Source organism: Suillus bovinus (genome assembly GCF_016758785.1).
Source record: "Suillus bovinus strain UH-Sbo-P2 chromosome Unknown EDB93scaffold_14, whole genome shotgun sequence".
NCBI classification, from domain to species: domain Eukaryota; kingdom Fungi; phylum Basidiomycota; class Agaricomycetes; order Boletales; family Suillaceae; genus Suillus; species Suillus bovinus.
Window position 1 is genome coordinate 564,491 of NW_024542070.1, and position 17,733 is coordinate 582,223.

Below are 17,733 nucleotides of genomic sequence, written 5' to 3' on the forward strand. Positions count from 1 at the left end.
TGCGTCATCGCTATCACTTCAATTTCATTTTCTTGACCTCTTTGTTCTCAGTCCTCTGCACAAGGCCGTTCCCACTCCTCAGAACCGCAAAGAAGCACACTTCTCAGGCATTTATTCCACTGCCACCACAGCTCATCCAGTGCCCACAATACAGTTAATGGTGATTCTACCCTCGTTTATGCTGATGCATTCCGAACTGTTCTTTTTGCATTATGTACAATATGGATACCAAACATTTCGTCATCTCCGCCTATAAGTACTACACTTAAACAACATACTGACTTGCCATCGGTTCGAACAGGTTCAGAACCGGTTCTGCAATTCTGCATGTCCCCGTGGCCTTGAGAAACGTAGTAGGTGGTTTTTCTTTGAGGATCAATGAGTGAAACATATATAGTAAGTAAGATGGGTGACAAACCTCTGCTTCGTTCCTCTTTCTTGCCTCATCACCTGCAACTCCTCTTCCAGAGCGGCGATACGACACTTGGCCCTCGCCTCTATGGAGGTGGGGACTGCACCAGAGAGTTCTGAAGGTGCGAGTGAGCGAGCTTCAGTGTGATGGTCATCCTCCGACACAGACATGGTAGAAGTGAGAGATGTTAAAGTGAACGTGATAAGTATAAAGAGTGACGAGTGAGAGATGAGTAAGAGAAAATAATGAGAGAATGAAAGAGAATATACAGACAAGAAACCCCTCCTTTATAGTGTGCACGCGCGCTAAATGTCGAGACGTATCAGGTGAAATAACCCAATAAGGTCAAGCAGCCTAAAGAGGATACAGGGAGAGGGAACTGAAGAGTGGGCCTCGTTGCTCAGAATATGGTATCATAACGTGATATTAACTCGGATTACTGGCTCTGCTGCTAGTGATACAGATGAATCAGTGCAAATAAAATCTACAAAGAAATGGACTTGCGAGAAGACTTCCACACGACTGGTAAAAACCGTGCACTGCGGGGTTGCCGACACCGAAATCTGCGCGACACCTTTCTTTCATTCAGATCACATCTCCAAACAAAGTTTTAAAGGTAAGGGAGGAGGGCACCAGAACTAGGTTATTATGAATGAGATATAATCCAGGCAAGTTGTGATACTGCAGTGACCTCACGCCGACTGGCCTGGAGTAGACGACCCTCGCTTATGGACAGTTGTGTCCGCTTCTGTGGCTCTAAGACCTGGTGAGCATGGCGGTTCCCATCAGCATTCACGGTGGCCGCTAGTCTGCGTGCATCCTTGTAGTACTACTGCCCGAAGGGGATCGCTTGTATGGTATAGATGTCTAGAGGAAGTGGAGCATATAGTCTAATCAAATCTCCTGTGTCTGTAGCAGATATTCCGGGCATCGTGATCATGGTCTATGGAAGGACAATCAACAAAACTCCTGAACAGTGATGGACTAAAGAGACAAACATGGTGGCTGTGTGCTGGGATCTCCATGATGCTGTTACAACTGGGATAGTTCTTCTGTCAAAGGTCAAAGATAGACTGGTCGAGTTCACAGTTCGTCGACCTTCCTAGTACAAGGAAGGTTTCTGGTTCAAGGGTTCACACTACACGAGCGCGGCGGCTTCTATGTAGGATCAGTGGTGAGTGGTTTTAGCACTTCTACCACAATCAAGGGTTCAGGCTAAGACAGTGAGTGACTGTCTTAGAATCAGGTATCAGGCTACAAGGGTGGAGACCTTGTAGATCAGGTTTCAAGGGGAAAACCCAGTAGATTAAGTTAAGGAATACAGCTATGGTACATGGGGTTTATATAGATAAAGGGGAGCGGCGCAGCCGCGACAAGAACGGTAACAAAGATAGGTGAAACCGCCATGCGGCGCAAGATAGTATCTATGTTACAATCAAGAAGAAGAGAAGTGCGGACAGCCCGCTTGATGAGAGAATAGCCGAGTCTAGAGTTGGCGGCATGGTTACAAGAAGGAAAAATGAAATAGGAGTAAATGTTATTGTAAAATTACCCCAGTGTAACCGTTGAAGTCTCCAGCTTCAACAACTTTCCATTCTAGCATCGTCATAGTAGATGAGGTCAGCATCAGCATTATTGAAGTCATCAAGGTCCGTAGAGGAGCTTGGTTGACGGCGGTAATCTTCATCGGCTTGTTCACATTCTTGTTCATAGAATGCTCGTTGGTCTGCCTCCCAATTGCGGAGGGCTTCATAGAATCCATTGTCAGTATAGACAATCGGGAGGGGGTAGGTGCCTTTCAGGTCTTTGCAATAGACCGAAAGATGCCCCAGGGCGATGGCATGACATACCACGTAAGAGTACTGTGGACAATTTTTGTGGCGGTGCCTGTACTCTCCACAAATGCGGCATTTGATATTGTCAAAGCCCGGCTTCTTTGCCGAGATGTGAGGTGGAGGAGATGGTGAGGGGGATGTGAGGTCAATGACCTCCTTCTTCTTGGGTTCCAGGGAAGGCGTTCTCATACGCTGTTTTCCCAAAGAACGGATGGTTCGGTATCTAGGGGATTTCCTTCCCCTTGTGGCAACCTGAGGTTGCGGTGCTCTGACTGGGAGCGGAGCGGGAGTCGTGTCACGATTTGGTGACTGATTATCGGGGAGAGGACGAGGAGGAGAAGGCGGGCGAGCGATTTGAGTCGCAGTTCTGTTGGCAACGATGTGCACAACTGATAGCAGATCAGGCTTAAGGCTATCAGGAAGGAGCTGGAGCGCAATAGAACGGATGCGCCTTTGGCAGTGAATGATTTCATGGGCTTCCTGAGCCAAAGTGCTGGGGAGTCTGTTTGTGGAAAGTTCGATCAGGCACGTGGTGCGGATGAGGTGGATGACGGCGGAAATGATGGCGGCGCTTCTTGCTGGGCATCTGGCGAGGACTCTCTCCAGCTCGAGTGCGTGTTGCTCAGATAGTAATGTTGCTTCAAAGAGGGTGTCTCCCTCAATACGATCAATGACGGTGAAGTAAAGAGAGGATGCAAGCGAGGAGTCGGTATCCTCTGCAGATGAGGGGTCGGAGATAGATGAGGCAAGGGAGGAATTTTCATCAAGGATAAATTGTTCTTCAGGGTGAGGGAGTTGGTTTGGGGGGAAGGTCATTGAGCTTAGGTTAGGAGGAAGAGTGGACATGCTACTTGGTGGGTTGATGGTATTCAAGCAAGTTTCGTCCTCTTTTTATACGCTTTGAGAAGCATCTGGGAATTTTCTAGGTCAGCTTCCTTGACCCACTCGTTGCTGGCAGAAGAGTATCCTTTCCAGGATACTAGATAGCGGCGGCGTGCCGCTGGTCCCTTGTGCGCAAGAATTGCCTTGACTTTGTACTCCTCAACCCCATTGATAATGTCAGGTGAGGGTTTGATGAAATTCAGACCGTGGATCTCTGTCTCCCGATAGGACGATAATTCAGATGCATGGAACGTGGGGTGGACTTTCCACTGTTCCGGGAGCTGGAGTGTGAAGGTGATGGGAGATAGCACCTTGGTAATGGTAAAGGGACCATGCCACTTTGGCGCCAGCTTCTTTGAGGGTAGGTGTGTTAACAGGTGTTCCACTGACAACCAAACCTTGTCTCCTATCTTCCATGGTTCATACTTCTTCCTATGCAATCTTTCAGCCATTCGTTGCATAGCGATGTTGTGGCAAGACACCGCTTCTTCTCTCATTTTCTGAAGGTTGGTGATGCGGTCTTCGGCCGCAGGGATGTCAGTAGGTGGGAAGGCATAGGGAATGCCTCTGGGCTCATAGCCCATCATCAGGAAGAACGGGGATGTGTTCCGTGCATTGTGCTTTCGGTGGTTGTGCACGAATTCTGCCATGGGTAAGTGCTGTACCCAGGTCTCAGGGTTTGATCGGCAGTAGATTTGGAGGTAAGTTTCGATCTCCTGGTTTAATCTCTCTGTTTGCCCATCTGTCTGCGGATGATATGCGGTGGATAATGCAACTTTGTAGTCTAGTAGTCTTCCGAGTTCCTTGGAGAACTTCGATGCGAATTGCAGTCCACAATCTGAAATGAGCTTGTCATGGAGCCCAAAGTGCTGGAAAACTTTCTTGAAAAATAGTTGCGCCACCCCTTCGGAGGTGATGTTCTTCTTGCAAGGTGAAATAATTACCCCCTTTGTAAGTCTGTGGTCTACCACGACCATCATAGAATCATAACCACCGCTCTCCGGGAGGTCGGTGATCAGGTCGATGGATAGCTGGAAAAAGGGGCGTACACCGGAAGAGCTGATAGGTTTCAGGGGAGGGGTGGTGGGGTGAGTGTCAGATTTCATCTGCTGGCACATGGCACATCCTTTGACATATTTCCTAATAAAGGTGCCCATCTGGGGCCACCAGTAGTCACGTTTGACTAGTTCTTCAGTCTTGAATTGGCCGGGATGTCCGGCAGTCGGGTGATCATGGTGAAGCTGTAAGATGCGGCTTCGGAGTGCAGGGGGTGCATAGGCGCGGTTCTTGTACTGCAAGATACCATTGGTGAATTTCCAGTCAGATAAAGCTGACTTCATGGGGGGTAGGCAAAGCCCATCTAAGGCATCACTGGCAGTCTTGATGATGGGATCTGCCGTGGGGTCATCGGCTTTCAATGCCACTTCTAGTTCTATGTCGATTAATCGAACAAACATCTCATCAGGTAACAGAACGACGTTCTGGTTGTCTGTCTTGGTAGGATGATGATCAGGACGGTGTGATAAAGTGTCGGGGACAGCGAGTTTCGTTCCTGCGACATGGTGGAACTCGAGATCAAACTCGTTGAGAGTGAGCTGCCAACGCACTTGGTGGCAGGTCAATTGCTGAGCGGACCTAAAATATAGCAAGTTCATGTGGTCTGTGAATACAATTACTGGGTGTCCATGTCCTTCGAGATAATGTCTCCATGCTGTCAAAGCATGGATGACAGCCAGTAATTCTCTGTCATAGATCTGATAATTTCGTTCAGCTGCATTGAGGGATGCAGAAAGATAGGTGCAAGGGTGGTAGGTGCTGTTTTCATCGGTCTGTAGTAGCACTGCTCCAGTTGCTACCAGGGAGGTGTCAGTTGCAATAGCGAATTGCTTTGCAGGATTGGGGTTTCTAAGGACAGGTTCCGTCATAAAGCACTTTCTGAGTGCTTGGAAACTGCTTTCTTCTACATCAGTCCAGCTGAATGGCTGGGTCTTCTTCATCAGGTTATTCAGCGGTTTTGCGATATCAGAGAAATGTGGGATAAAATGCTGGTAAAAATTGCAGAATCCGAGGAACGACCGTACATCCGTGACTGTTTTTGGTGTCGGCCAGTCTGCAATGCCCTTGAGTTTGGTGGGGTCCATCGCGATTTGTCCGGGTCTGATTATCATTCCGAGGTAGTCGACTTCTTGTATGTTGAAGAGGCATTTTTCCGCTTTCAGGAAAAGTTTTTCTTTTCTTAAGATGTCCAATATCCGACGGGTCCATTTGTGGTGTTCTTCCAAATTCTTCGAGAATATCAGGATGTCATCCATGTAGACGATGAGCCATCCTTTGTTCAGCTCCTGTTGGAATGTCTGATTCATGTAGGCCTGGAAAGTACCGGGGGAGTTGTAAAGACCAAAGAACATGACATTCAGCTCAAAGAGTCCGAATTCAGTGGTAAATGCCGCCTTCCATCTATCTTCAGGGTGGATCCGAATGTTGTTATAACCGGATCGGACATCCATCTTGGTGAAGTACTTTGCATCACGAAGTTTTGCTAAGAGTGGCGGGATGAGAGGAAGGGGGTATGCATTCTTGATCGTCCATTCATTAATATACCGGTAGTCTTGACAAGGCCGTAGAGATCCGTCTTTCTTTCCAACGAAGAAGAAACCGCTTGACTGGGGTGATTTTGATGGTGAGATGAATTCCTTTTTCACATGTTCATTGATAAATGCCTTAACCGCTGTTCTTTCCTTTTCAGATAATGGATAGAGTTTGGATGATTTCAGGATGTATCCAGGTTTCGTTTCGATCCTGTGGTCAATACCCGGTCGGTGAGGTGGCATGGAGTTAAGACCGTCTTTGGCAAATAGGTCGGCGAAGTCGTGAAGGTAAGAAGGGACTAATTCTTCGAATGTCTCCTTCTTTTTCTCAATCTCACCTTCCATGGCTAATTCCTGAGACTTGTTACTAGTCTTCAGGTATTCTGGAAGTGATAGGGGTTTTGCCATTTTCTTGGTTTCAAAGGCCGATGTACCGTCGCGGGTGAGGGGAGTGTCCAAATCCAAATTCTCTATCAGGCGTACTGCAGTGGTGTCCTGGGAGTATTCAATGAGGAATTCATCGTCGGTAAGGGGAAAAGAGGCCAAATCTTCAACTTTTGGTGTGAAGTTATCTTTTACCCATGCATCATGTTTCTGATCAAAGTTCAGGATGTCGAATCCCTCATCTTCTTCGTCGGGGTCAGGGTTCAACTGTGGAACAGGTTCATCTTCATCGGGAATTTCCTCGATGGAGGCATGGAATTCTTCCTTCTTCTGAACAACAGGTTCAGGAGTCGGCGCCTTCTTGGGGTGCAGGATGTTCTTGGGGGCCTTCCTTGGGTAAGGCTTCGGTTTCTTGAAAAGTGGCTTGAAGCCTGCTTTCTGTCTTTCCTCATCTAGCCATTCTTCTACCTCCCAGGATCGGGGTGTTTCATCCAGGGTAAGATGGCTTTCTGCCCAATTGATGGTTGGGTTCATGGCTTGCAGCCAAGGGAATCCAAGGAGAATATGGTCCTTGGTTCGGAGTCGGGTCACGTTGAACTTTCCATACATGACTCTTTTATCGATCTTGATTCCGAGATTGACATATTCTTGGATCTTCCCATCCTTGCAATCACTGCCGTCGGCTGTGACCATAGTGAAGGGTTTCAATAATTTCTTGGTGCGAATATTGTGTTTCTCAATAAATTCACAGCTGATGAATGACCCAGCGGCGCCGGAGTCAACGACAACGGATGTTTCGACTGGTTGTGCACGTTTAGTTGGAATAAGAGTGGCAGGGACACGTAATTCTTCTTTATTTCCAACACAATGTGCAGTGTGAACTGGGATAGGAGGCGCTGGCATCGACACAGACCTCCATTCTAAAAATCCTTCTTCTTTGTCATCCTATGGGTATCCATAGGTTCATCGTCCGATTCTTCTTCTTTGTGCTTGGTCTCTCTGACCGGTTTCTTCTCTCTAGGGTGATATTCCCTATCATTGGCTCTGTGGCCAGTCTGGTGGCATATGAAGCATTTGCCGGCTTTCATTTTGGACCTTTCTCTTTCTGAGAGGCGGTCAACCTCCATGGCGTCTCTGTCTCCTCTTGGTTGGTACCTTTCAGGTCCAAACCTCTTCTTCTTCTTCTGGTTCTGGTTCTGGTTCTTGGGCCTTAGCGCCAAGATCTGCTGGTAGGCGTTATCCAGCCAAATTCAGTTGAGCAAGCAGGTAATTATGCTCGCCAATGCATCTATGCTGCCCAGCACCAAAAGGTTGGTACGGGCTCTCAGTGCCTTCACTTACAGCACCAAAATCTTCTCGCCGTTCTTGTTGAAGTAAGTCTCGAACACCTGAGCAGTAACACTCTCGGGATCATCTAACTGTGTCGGTCCCACCTTATGGGGGTTAGCCCAGATACAGTGGTCAACCTAGCTGCAACAGTAGAAGCAAGCTCATAGTAGCCCTTTGGGACAACATAAGCACCATCTTTGGAGGGAGTGGTGAGAGTCACCAGAATCGGGACATCAGAAAGAACGTAGTGTTATAATGCTGTGAATAGGCAGGGGAGCATCTCGGGAATGATGGAATCAAGAACCGGTGAATCAAGCGATAAAATGGCATGGTGGTGCTTCTATCGATAGATCTTTAAGAATCAGTTTCGCCGACTGGAAAACCCGTGATAAACTCACAAGTTGAGATTTACTCGTTCACCTCAACAAGCTCTTTCTTGACTTCATCAATGTCCATCGCCCACCTATCTCTTCTTGTCTCCGCCTCTCCCTTTCCATGTGTTCTTTCTCCCTTTCCTGACCTAGAACAGTTTTCAGGTTCTTGGTTCAATGATTCATATTTTTGGTGTAGTTTGGACTCTTGAACGGACGAGGGCTGTGCAGGTATGACAGCTGCTCGGAGAGAGTCTGATACTCTGTATTGAGCGACCAGTGGAGGCTTGCGAGGTCGTTGTGCATCCGGGTTGTTGAAGTAGTCGACTTGCTCCTAGTACTTAAAGTGCTTCCCTATAATAATGATGAGTGTATGTTAGCCATCGGTAACGAAAGACCTGCTGGACTTGGACGTTGTGAGCAAGGTGAAGTAGACAACCAGGTCGCAAAACATCGTCAGACCTAGATTTGTCTGTCATGTGATGCGTCAATTTAAGTATTATGCTGCTCATTTTAGCTGAAAAGAGCTGGATATAAGGAGAGTATATAAGCGTAAGGGGGGGTATAATGAAAACAAAAATTCTAGTACTGGTATACGTAGATAGTAAGTTATGAATCAAAAAGACAACATGTCGTCGTCGTCATCGTCATCCTCGTCTGCCTCCTCATTTATGTCCTCACCAACCTCCATCCCCTCCTCGTCCAGGTCACTTTGGACGCTAGACTCTTCATCATTGTCACACTCCAGCTCTTGATCTTCTTTGTCACCTTCATCTTCCTCCCCTCCTCCATCCCCACCGACATATGATGAGACTGAATATCGCTCTCCCGCTCATCGTCCTCATTTGCTTCCAATCCTGCACTATCCATGAAGTCCGCATTGGCACAATCTCTTGCTAGTTCGCGCAGAACAGTACGATGTCCGATACCATAGTGCGTATAACACATAAACATGTCCCAGTCGATGAATCTGAATGTTAACAGTCAGAGTGAGGACAAAAGGACGAAACAGTGCACTTACATGCCAACGTAATATGCTTCCCAGTATTCCAATTCACCGCATTGTCGTGCAAATGACTTTCCGTGGCGAAGAGAGGTCGTTCCGCGGTGAGAAGCAAACACGGGAATCAAATACGCGCTCCTGATGACCTGGCTAGGATCAAGAAAGCCAAACACATCGCGATCAGAATCTTCGACAAACGCGAGCTTTGGAAGTCGAGCGTAGTTTATCCCTGAATGGTGGTCGGTCAAGGGCGCCATCCATCTGACATGAAGGACCTCGATTTGGTGCCTCTTTGTTGGACCTTCGATATCGAGCATTACATCCATGTAGTAAATGCCCAGAACATGGGCATACCAATATGGATGTCAGGGCCTTGTCTCCCCAGATAAGACCATGATGTTGGTGTACGTCCGAGGATTGATTGTATCATACTCGCACCGAAGGTCGTAAGTCATATAACGAATCTGTCAAATGGAAGTATCATACACCAGCAAAACTGATAATGTACATAACATACCTGCATTGTTTGGATGGAGTAGAGCCTGTTATTCGAGATTATGACCGAATTGCACTCGGCATCTGTGAAAGTATGGTCACAATAGCTGACATGTAAGCTTCGAAGACGATATAATATATGGTCTTTGAGTTTGGGTATGAACTCCTGCATAATATGTCAGATAAGATGAACATCAGGAGAGCAACACCTACTGCCACAGCTGGATCATTATCATGATCTTGAAGAAAACTGAACAGATCCAATGGGTTATTGTGGCAAAGTGTTGGTATATAATGGTGATCCTTCAAACCGACAGGCAATTCAACCAGTGGCTGTTTTGTAGAGTGCAAATTATGTCCTGCCACTCGCCGAAGGACTCGACAACGACCTTCATGCTTAGCAAGTTGAGCTGGTGTGTCGAGTTTGCTGATCAACGGATAGAATGCTTTAAGGGCTCTATGAGCCAACTTCCCCTGACCGTGAATCAATTGGAATGTAAAGAAAACATAGAGATTAACGTACGATTTGCGACGTAAAAGAGTCTGTGGTCCTGAAGAGCTTGATTGAGTGTAGATAATCTCCCATAGTGTGAAACTTGTAAGTGTTCATGTTAAATTTCTTACCCTTTCGGCAACCACTCCCAGCATCTGCGTTGTCGGCACCTGAGCATCCGTGGGCAGCCTTGCACTCACGAGCAGCCCTTTCTTTTGGTAATTCTACTGTGGTGAAGGCGGCACATGTGAGATCGCAGAATTTCCATAGCTGACAGGAAAGCCTCTTGAACGTCTGATCTAAAACTTTTAATGTGGTCTTGGAATGTAGCCTTAGTTTGGCGAGGGCGTGCCATTGGGCAAATCTGTACAGAAGTGTTTGTATGAGCGCGTCATGGTCTTCTGGGAAAAGTCCTTCGAAGACCGGCATAGCACACTAAGAAGGATTTAGATAGCACATGTCAATAACTGAACGAATAAAACAAACCTGCAAAATGTCCTCGAAGTCCCGTGCTGCAAGCCTTTTCATTTCGGAGGTGTTGTTTGCAAATTTGTGAATAACCCCATGACCATATGAAGGGATGTGGCGAAATCTAAATTAAACATTGTCACTTTGAGTCAGGAGAATGGCGTAGGACAAACCTATTGTCAAGAGTTGCGACCAGCCGGTCACCGCCAGGAAGGGCATAAAGCAGACGGATGAGGTGTGTAAATAGTGCTTTCCATGTACCTAGTTCGCATTCGTGCATGAAATCTACAATGAGCATGCAAAAGGCGTTAAATCCGAAGGGTCCTAGTTTTTCTACAAATGTGTTCTGGTTGAAAATCAGGTACTTAGTAGTCATGAGAGGACAAACTTCGAGAACACTCACCACGGTTGGCACCCAGGATCCTTTGCCAAGAGTCGACTGTACCTTTGAGCCATTGACGGTATTTCTCCCGCTATAGATGAAGCCATGGGCCATGGTTACACTCTCCAGACAGTAAGTTCGAAGATTAGCAAGGTGATCTTGCAGGTATCTAAACAGACCAAAGAGGTCAAACGAAGCCTTCGGCAGGAGACATCGTGGACATGGGCAAGAACCCATATCTTTGATTGTAGCTATTAAAACCCTGATGAAATGATTGGTATGTCAATGAAAAGAAATGAAAAAAATGAAAGAACTTTTCTGGATAATCAGCCGAGTAAGTGAAAATACATGGAAAGATCCTTCTATATACTCCATCTGAGCACAAGAGCACAATTCCATGGCGGTAAGCATGAAGGAATTCTGTATCCAGGAGATGATTCCAACATGCGTGAAACAAGTTGCGCCGACAATGCGTATGAAGCGCTGCCATGCCGCTTTTCGATATTTGATCTAAGGTGCTGAAGACGTCTTTAACACTATCCGGAAGCTAAAAATTCAATGTGAGAGAGACAACAGTGCGGGAGGCAATTCACCTACAGAAGGGAAAAAACCGACAAGATGACATGCGCCGGATTTTGGTGCTGAGCGCGTGTACTTCGTTAAATTTCCAAAGTATAAGTAAAGGGGCCACACTTTGGCCATTCTGAAAGTCGCAAGATGTGTTGCATCTGAAAAGAACATGAGTCCAGCAATAACATGGTCCAGCGAACAGCCAGGTTCTCTTGGCTGCCTATGTAAGTCATCCTGAGCATCTAACCAGGAGTCTGAGGTGTAGAGCTCATCAAACACGCATTCTTGATGGCCATCTAGGGGATATTTCCACACGCGCTGAAAAGGGAACTGATGGTATGCACTAGCTTGGATATCAGCGAACACAGAACGAATCACGGCAACCAGTGGGCGATAGTGGAAGCCAGGGATGGTAAATGACCTGGATGAGTCCTCCTTTGACCTCACAGGTATCTCGATCGTGATATCCGTCTCCCGCCAGTCATCCGGAAAGGTGATAGTCCCCTTTCCGCCGTTATCGTCCAACGCGCACAGACTCCTCCTTACCGAAAATCCATCCAGATCCTTGGGATTGAAATCCTCCGCCTGGACCACATCTTTAACAAGACATGATACCTCTGCCTCTGATTTGTGATGGCTACCAGAATTCATCCACATGATAAGACGGTAGATGGTCATGTTGGCGAAGGGATAGGGTGGTCCAGAGACCCCATGTGATGGGTCAAGTTCTTGAGTATTGTGCTCATTTGCAATTGTTGGACACATTGTAGCTAATAGCGAGGATGGAATGAATTTGTCAGGCTCAAATGAGGGGCGCCTAGGGTATTTTCGACCGAGTCCAATCGCAGTGAACGCCGTTTGAAGAGAGTTGTGCAATGTCAAAAGGACTCTTTGAATTCTGTGCTGTTGTGGATTGTCAATTTCTGGGAGAGTAGATGGGCCGTGTCCAGACGAATCAGAAAGGTTGGTATCTTTGTTGGCGGGCAGAAAGTCAACCAAAGATTTTGGGACCATAAGCGTGCCCTGCGAGGGATGTTGACCTGAGCCTACTAGTAATTCATAAAGTGGAGACATAACAAAGTGTCATGATGGCACACACCTGAAAAGCCTTCAGTGGCATCCTCCATGGCAGTATCCAAAACACCAAAGTCCTTGGATGCAGAAATCGAGGCACTTGCGTGAGTGGTACTGTCTTGGTTGACAGGCTCAGGTGGCAGGAATTCTGTCTGTATACAGTAGGCTATAGACTTCGAGGAATGAATCTTCACAGACCGGATAGGTGCGAGCTAAAGATTGAAAGGCATGTGAATCAACTCGGCTAGTAGTACGTAGATTAGTGGCTTACAGAATTGACACTGTTACTGCCAGTTGAGTTGAGCTGTGAGGTCAAATTTTGCGATGTCGACTCTCTTGCACGGCTCCACCTCTTCTTGGCAGCTAACTTGCTTTCTTTCTGGTAATACTTGCACGTAGTACGATGCCTGTTGAGTCCGCAAAAATCTGTCTCTCTCTCCCACGAGCAACGTAATGCACCACAGGACACCATTAGAAGGATGATGCTGATGAACAGAATTCCGGGCGGACGAAGTAGCCGCATTCCAGTACTATAGTGGCTGCCGCAATAGCAAAAAGACTGAGTGCTAGTATACAACCTGTTACTATACATCCTCATTTAGGCATCTCGTCAATAGTGCCATACAAATAGTGAAGTGTTTGACGTCCCTCGGCTCAGCCAAACCATAAAGAACCATAATTGAATGGCACGGAGCGAAGGACTCAAAAAGTGAAGTTCTTGATGACCTTGGCTGTTGGAGTCTCGAGCTACAAGAATGATATGCCAGTAGTGAACATTATATTATTGTCATCATCGAGGATACATTGTATGATCAAAATCCGGTACATAACAGTACATTCGAAGTGGTATTGAAAAAGAAGAAAAAAGGCCAGCTATGGTGAGAATTGGGCGATGACTGCATTGTTAAAATATAAAAGTAAGTGACGACTAGGAGGGAGCAGTGGCAGAATGGTTCAAGACTGCTACAAGTTTGGCACCCATCTAGTGTTGTATTCTGGCAATACAACTCTTGCCTTCTCAACTCTCTGTGCCCATAGATCTTCCTCGCGCTTCAGAAGTATCAATAGTTGGGTGTACTGTTGAACACGGTTGTGTGCTGCAACGTAACTTGCATATACGGTGTCAATGCTGAGTTGAATGAACAACCGATCCTGGTCATCTTCATCCCTATCAAGTCCGTCGAGAGACATCTACGTCAAACTACTCAGTGCTTGCGGATAAGTGAAAGAAAGGTATTCATACCAGATATGATTGTAATTCATTTTTGCGCTCAGCATTTTTTATGCTTGCACAGTTGTTGGGGAACCCCTTGCCGCCTCCATGAAGAGAGCCAAAAAGACCACAGGATGATGGGATTGATGACGAAGACATATTATGGACTAGTAGTATATATGGCCCAGAATAAATCATACCTTAAGTATGAGATTTTAATCAGAGTAGTGCGGTATCTAAAATTGTCGTTCACCAGCCACGCGTGTTCCAGTCTAACAGGTTTCCTTCAGGACTGTTGAAATTTCGGTCCTGCATCTATCGTGCGTAGCGACCAGAACATATGGTCATAGTGGAAAATTCAAACCATGATATATAAGGCAGGAGATCCTAATCGGGGCATGAGATTGAAGTAGATGTCCGGGTAGGAGACTGGTCCCGAAACTATAAAGCGACTTACCCTTCAAAGGCTGCTCAACAAGAAATGTCACTCAACTCTGACTGGGATTCACGTAGCATGGACTCCCGTCCATCTGATTTCAACGATGGAGCTGAAGCCATCTTGATGAACGCGAGCATCGAGATTGAAATTCCTACAGGAGACGATCAATCAAGGGGTTCTACCCCGGAAAGCCACAAGGACTGCCATGAATATTGTGCGTATGGGCAAGGCGTCCCTGTATATTCCTGTGGCTGCTATAGGTATAAAGAGATGGAAAGGTACAAAGTCCCCAAGCTCTCACCTCCAGACCTCGAACAGGTATGTCATAGATTTGCAGGTTTTACGAGAGTATTCTGATGGGTCTGATTTAGGCATCAGAATCTGGTGATGGTGACTTCGAAGATGTCGATGGATTAGGTCTAAAATGCAAAATACGTAACAAGAATGATGTGAGTACGCGCTCAATTTTTCATCGATCCTGTGAATGATGTACTCACTATCGTACGCAGACTGTGCATAGCGACATTACCAATGTGCGAGCAGCATCAGGGCCCGCCATGAAACTCCCACCATCGAAACGCAGGAACCTCGGCAGACAATCTGAATCGTTCAAAGGGGAATTGACTCAATCCCTAGGTAAGATCGCACAGGAATTTGTGGTCTTGGGTGGAGCTCTGGTTGGGATCAAAGAAGTCCTTGATAAGCAAAGCACAATTCTTCTTGCAATCTGCGAAGCCTTACCTAGTGTCACTAATCAGGAGGGGAATTCCGGATGTTGAGCCTGTAGCGTAATTCAGTAAATGGTAACCTGATGATCGTTTTTGCCTTGTTGCAGACTGAAAAAGAGAATTCTCTACTATGAAACACTGCAGAACGACGAACACCTCGGGGGGAGTGTTTTGCATCAATTGTCAGGTCCTGGTGATTACATATACCTGCACAATTGCGCCTTTGTGATCCATCCCTCGAATGCCTACAAGACAAGTATGAGCGCCTACGTGAAATACAAGGGTCTAGGTTCCATTCGGACTGATGTCCAGGTGACGTCTGTCGCATAGATCATGTCAGTCGTGAGATGAGGCAATCAGAAATAGGTCTGTGGATTTTAGCTTGGAGGAACGCATACACTCGAAGCGTCCACTGAGCACTTGACAATACCATCTGTTATGATCTGTCAGAGGCTACCAGAGCAATACTTAAATATACTCCTACAATACACAGTCACTAGTGCCTCCAAGTAGTGGTTCACTATTCTCGACAAACTTTCGACAAACTCCATATTTCGGTCATGCTACATTCAACAAATTTGCACCAGGAGAAGGAAAAGAAACAGTAGGGACGAACATACGACCACCATTCATTCAGATTGGGAGCAAGAAGAACATTTCCCATTGTATTGGTTCCTGGACACCCCAACGATCGAGGACATGTGCCTGTCAGTCCGTCGGCCATGCGAAAAGGGGCACAAGTGGTGTGACACTAGAGTTAAAAGGGAGATGTGAGATAATGACACTACAAACATGAGTTTTGCGACTGGCTGCCAATGAAAGTGGTGCGTACTCAGCACCCAGAGACTCATTCAGAGCATAGACACCATATGCCATGCTGACAATATACATTCCTATAAACTCCTATAAAGCTGAATCTTAAAAGTAAATGTCCACGGACCAGTCCCAAGAATATTCTTTGTTGAGCCGAAAATGACGTCTCTGACGCCAGAATTGCTGTGAGGGTGCAGGTGTTGAAATGGGCATAGGAGTTGAATGGGGATTCTCACAAGTGAGTCGAAATGTTCATGCTCAATACTGTAAGACTTACCATGTCTAATGCAAACCATCAACATGATGTTTGCATACATGAGATCACGCCTCGTACCTTATCATGTGAGCTGAAAGTTTCTAGTGGTGTTCAACGTATGTTCCTCAAAACTCGGCAAGCTCGGTAAATGTCAGTTAATTGTAGCTCAGTTCGGCATCATTGTCGGACTTCAAAATGAGACTTGATATGGAGTCAACACAAGAGGCGTGCAAAAGGGAAATGCCAAACATACAGCCCACCATTAGATAAGCTTTTAAACCTTAATACACAGCCACTTGAAGTTGCCAGCAGACCGTTCTGAGTTCCTCGATAGCGGCATCAGAAGTTAGTAGAATCATTCACTGAAGACCAAGAGGGGGGAGTTTTTGCTAGCGTAGAACACATCTTGATAGTTAAATTAATGAAAAATGCGTGTTAAAGGGCGCTGCTCACTAAAATCCAGTATTTTGGATGTCATGTGTGAGAACATGTGACTTCGATATCAAGTCACGTCTGATATCAATAACGCGCGTCTTATTACAACTCTTATGCCCTCTCTGTCCTGTCGGCCCACCAACTCTCATTTGCAAAGACACACTTTTATTCATTATGTATTCTAACACTCGTCCATCGCATGCAGGCCGGTTCCCATTAATTTACGACACTTCAGCCCCCAGCATCAGTAACGACTCACACGAAATTTCACAACACGAATCAGATTACACGTCTCATAGCATGAATAATTCTGATTCATCTGGACATTTTCCTACAAGCCTGCAAAATGTACTCGCATTGTTTGTGCTTTACTTCAGCAGCCTACCACCTCACTTGCTTGATGTTCTCTTCGTTTGCATTCATTTTGTATCACTACTTTCTTGTATTGCTCATTATGTCTCTATTGCTTCAGAACAAATGCTTTCTATTAGTTCGTCTGTACTCTACAGCGTGCACTGGAAGCTACAGTAGTTCTCGTTGTTGTGTACTCGCGCCATTCCCTTGCAATCAATTGTTAACATTGTTTTTGTCTTATGCGTCCGGATGAAAATGATCGAATGGTCACCATATATGGATATATTGGCGTTACTGTCACTGTGACAGAGGGGTGGGGGGGGGGCTTCCGAAGTTGCGAGAGGTGTATATCCTATATTGCAAATTTGCACACCTCTTGAGTCAACATCATGATGATAACGACAATAGTGTACATGTATATGCAGATAATACAACAATAACAATGTTTACAGGAGACTGGAATTCATTGAGATAATAAATGAACAAATCTTTGCATGCCCCGGCTTGCAATGGAGAAAGCCGAAACATCGACACTTTGCTTACCATAAGCAAAAACCTTAATCTCAGCCACTTTGGTGTTATATCATCTCGTTCAACATCTGAACTTCTCAACAGCACTTTCAAATCTTCGTAAAATCTTTTGATAACCTGGGGGAAGTGATGGTCATAGGTACCTTAGAGTAATTCTAGCTACCTGTATTAATAAATTCTATATGCTATAGCTGATTTCTCCTGCAAAGTGAACTTTTTTTCAGCTGCATGTGATGATCAATTAATGAGATGATACATGTTATTGACATATGTATCACTATGTCATCTATATCCCTCACCACCAGTAGTGTTTCCACAATGATGAAAGACGATCAAAGGCATTTGGATGGGTCATGGGAAAGGAGTAAGTGTTGTCACAGATGACCTTGGATGCGAGCATGAAAGTGGATATGAAAAGATGGTGACCTGAAGATCCAGCAGTGGGAAAGGAGTGAGTGTTGTTACAGATGACTTTGGATGTGAGTATGAAAGCGGATATGAAAAGACAGTGACATGAAGATCCAGCAGTGGGGAAGGAGTGAGTGTCATCACAGATGACCTTGGATGCGAGCATGAAAGCGAATATGAAAAGACGGTGACCTGAAGATCCCTGAGCAGTGGGAAAGAAGTGAGTGTTGTCACAGATGACCTTGGATGTGAGCATGAAAATGGATATGA

The 17,733-nt window shown here is 45.9% G+C and overlaps 5 protein-coding genes across 5 annotated transcripts; 1 reads left to right on the forward strand and 4 right to left on the reverse strand.

The window, feature by feature from the left end:
- Window positions 1-132: 132 nt before the first annotated feature.
- EDB93DRAFT_1102442 (uncharacterized protein) lies at window positions 133-582 on the reverse strand (the record flags this gene model as incomplete). The annotated part of the gene is made up of 3 exons (XM_041447213.1): window positions 133-201; window positions 279-366; window positions 419-582. The coding sequence occupies 3 exons, from the start codon at window positions 580-582 to the stop codon at window positions 133-135; spliced, it is 321 nt and encodes a 106-aa protein (XP_041309851.1).
- Window positions 583-8,722: 8,140 nt separating this feature from the next.
- Window positions 8,723-9,148, reverse strand: EDB93DRAFT_1044520 (uncharacterized protein; the record flags this gene model as incomplete). The annotated part of the gene is made up of 2 exons (XM_041444605.1): window positions 8,723-8,771; window positions 8,823-9,148. Coding segments are annotated over 2 exons (375 nt in total), but the record flags the coding sequence as incomplete, so codon positions are not given.
- A 21-nt stretch (window positions 9,149-9,169) lies between these two features.
- On the reverse strand, window positions 9,170-10,756 carry EDB93DRAFT_1248515 (uncharacterized protein; the record flags this gene model as incomplete). The annotated part of the gene is made up of 7 exons (XM_041452724.1): window positions 9,170-9,268; window positions 9,322-9,465; window positions 9,513-9,773; window positions 9,823-10,227; window positions 10,279-10,384; window positions 10,434-10,606; window positions 10,664-10,756. 7 exons carry the CDS (start codon window positions 10,754-10,756, stop codon window positions 9,170-9,172), a joined length of 1,281 nt encoding a protein of 426 aa, XP_041309853.1.
- A 441-nt stretch (window positions 10,757-11,197) lies between these two features.
- Window positions 11,198-12,226, reverse strand: EDB93DRAFT_1081635 (uncharacterized protein; the record flags this gene model as incomplete). Its single annotated transcript, XM_041445638.1, has 1 exon — window positions 11,198-12,226. The coding sequence occupies one exon, from the start codon at window positions 12,224-12,226 to the stop codon at window positions 11,198-11,200; it is 1,029 nt and encodes a 342-aa protein (XP_041309854.1).
- Window positions 12,227-13,980: 1,754 nt separating this feature from the next.
- On the forward strand, window positions 13,981-14,717 carry EDB93DRAFT_1102445 (uncharacterized protein; the record flags this gene model as incomplete). The annotated part of the gene is made up of 3 exons (XM_041447214.1): window positions 13,981-14,256; window positions 14,310-14,387; window positions 14,448-14,717. The coding sequence occupies 3 exons, from the start codon at window positions 13,981-13,983 to the stop codon at window positions 14,715-14,717; spliced, it is 624 nt and encodes a 207-aa protein (XP_041309855.1).
- Between the last annotated feature and the right edge of the window lie 3,016 nt (window positions 14,718-17,733).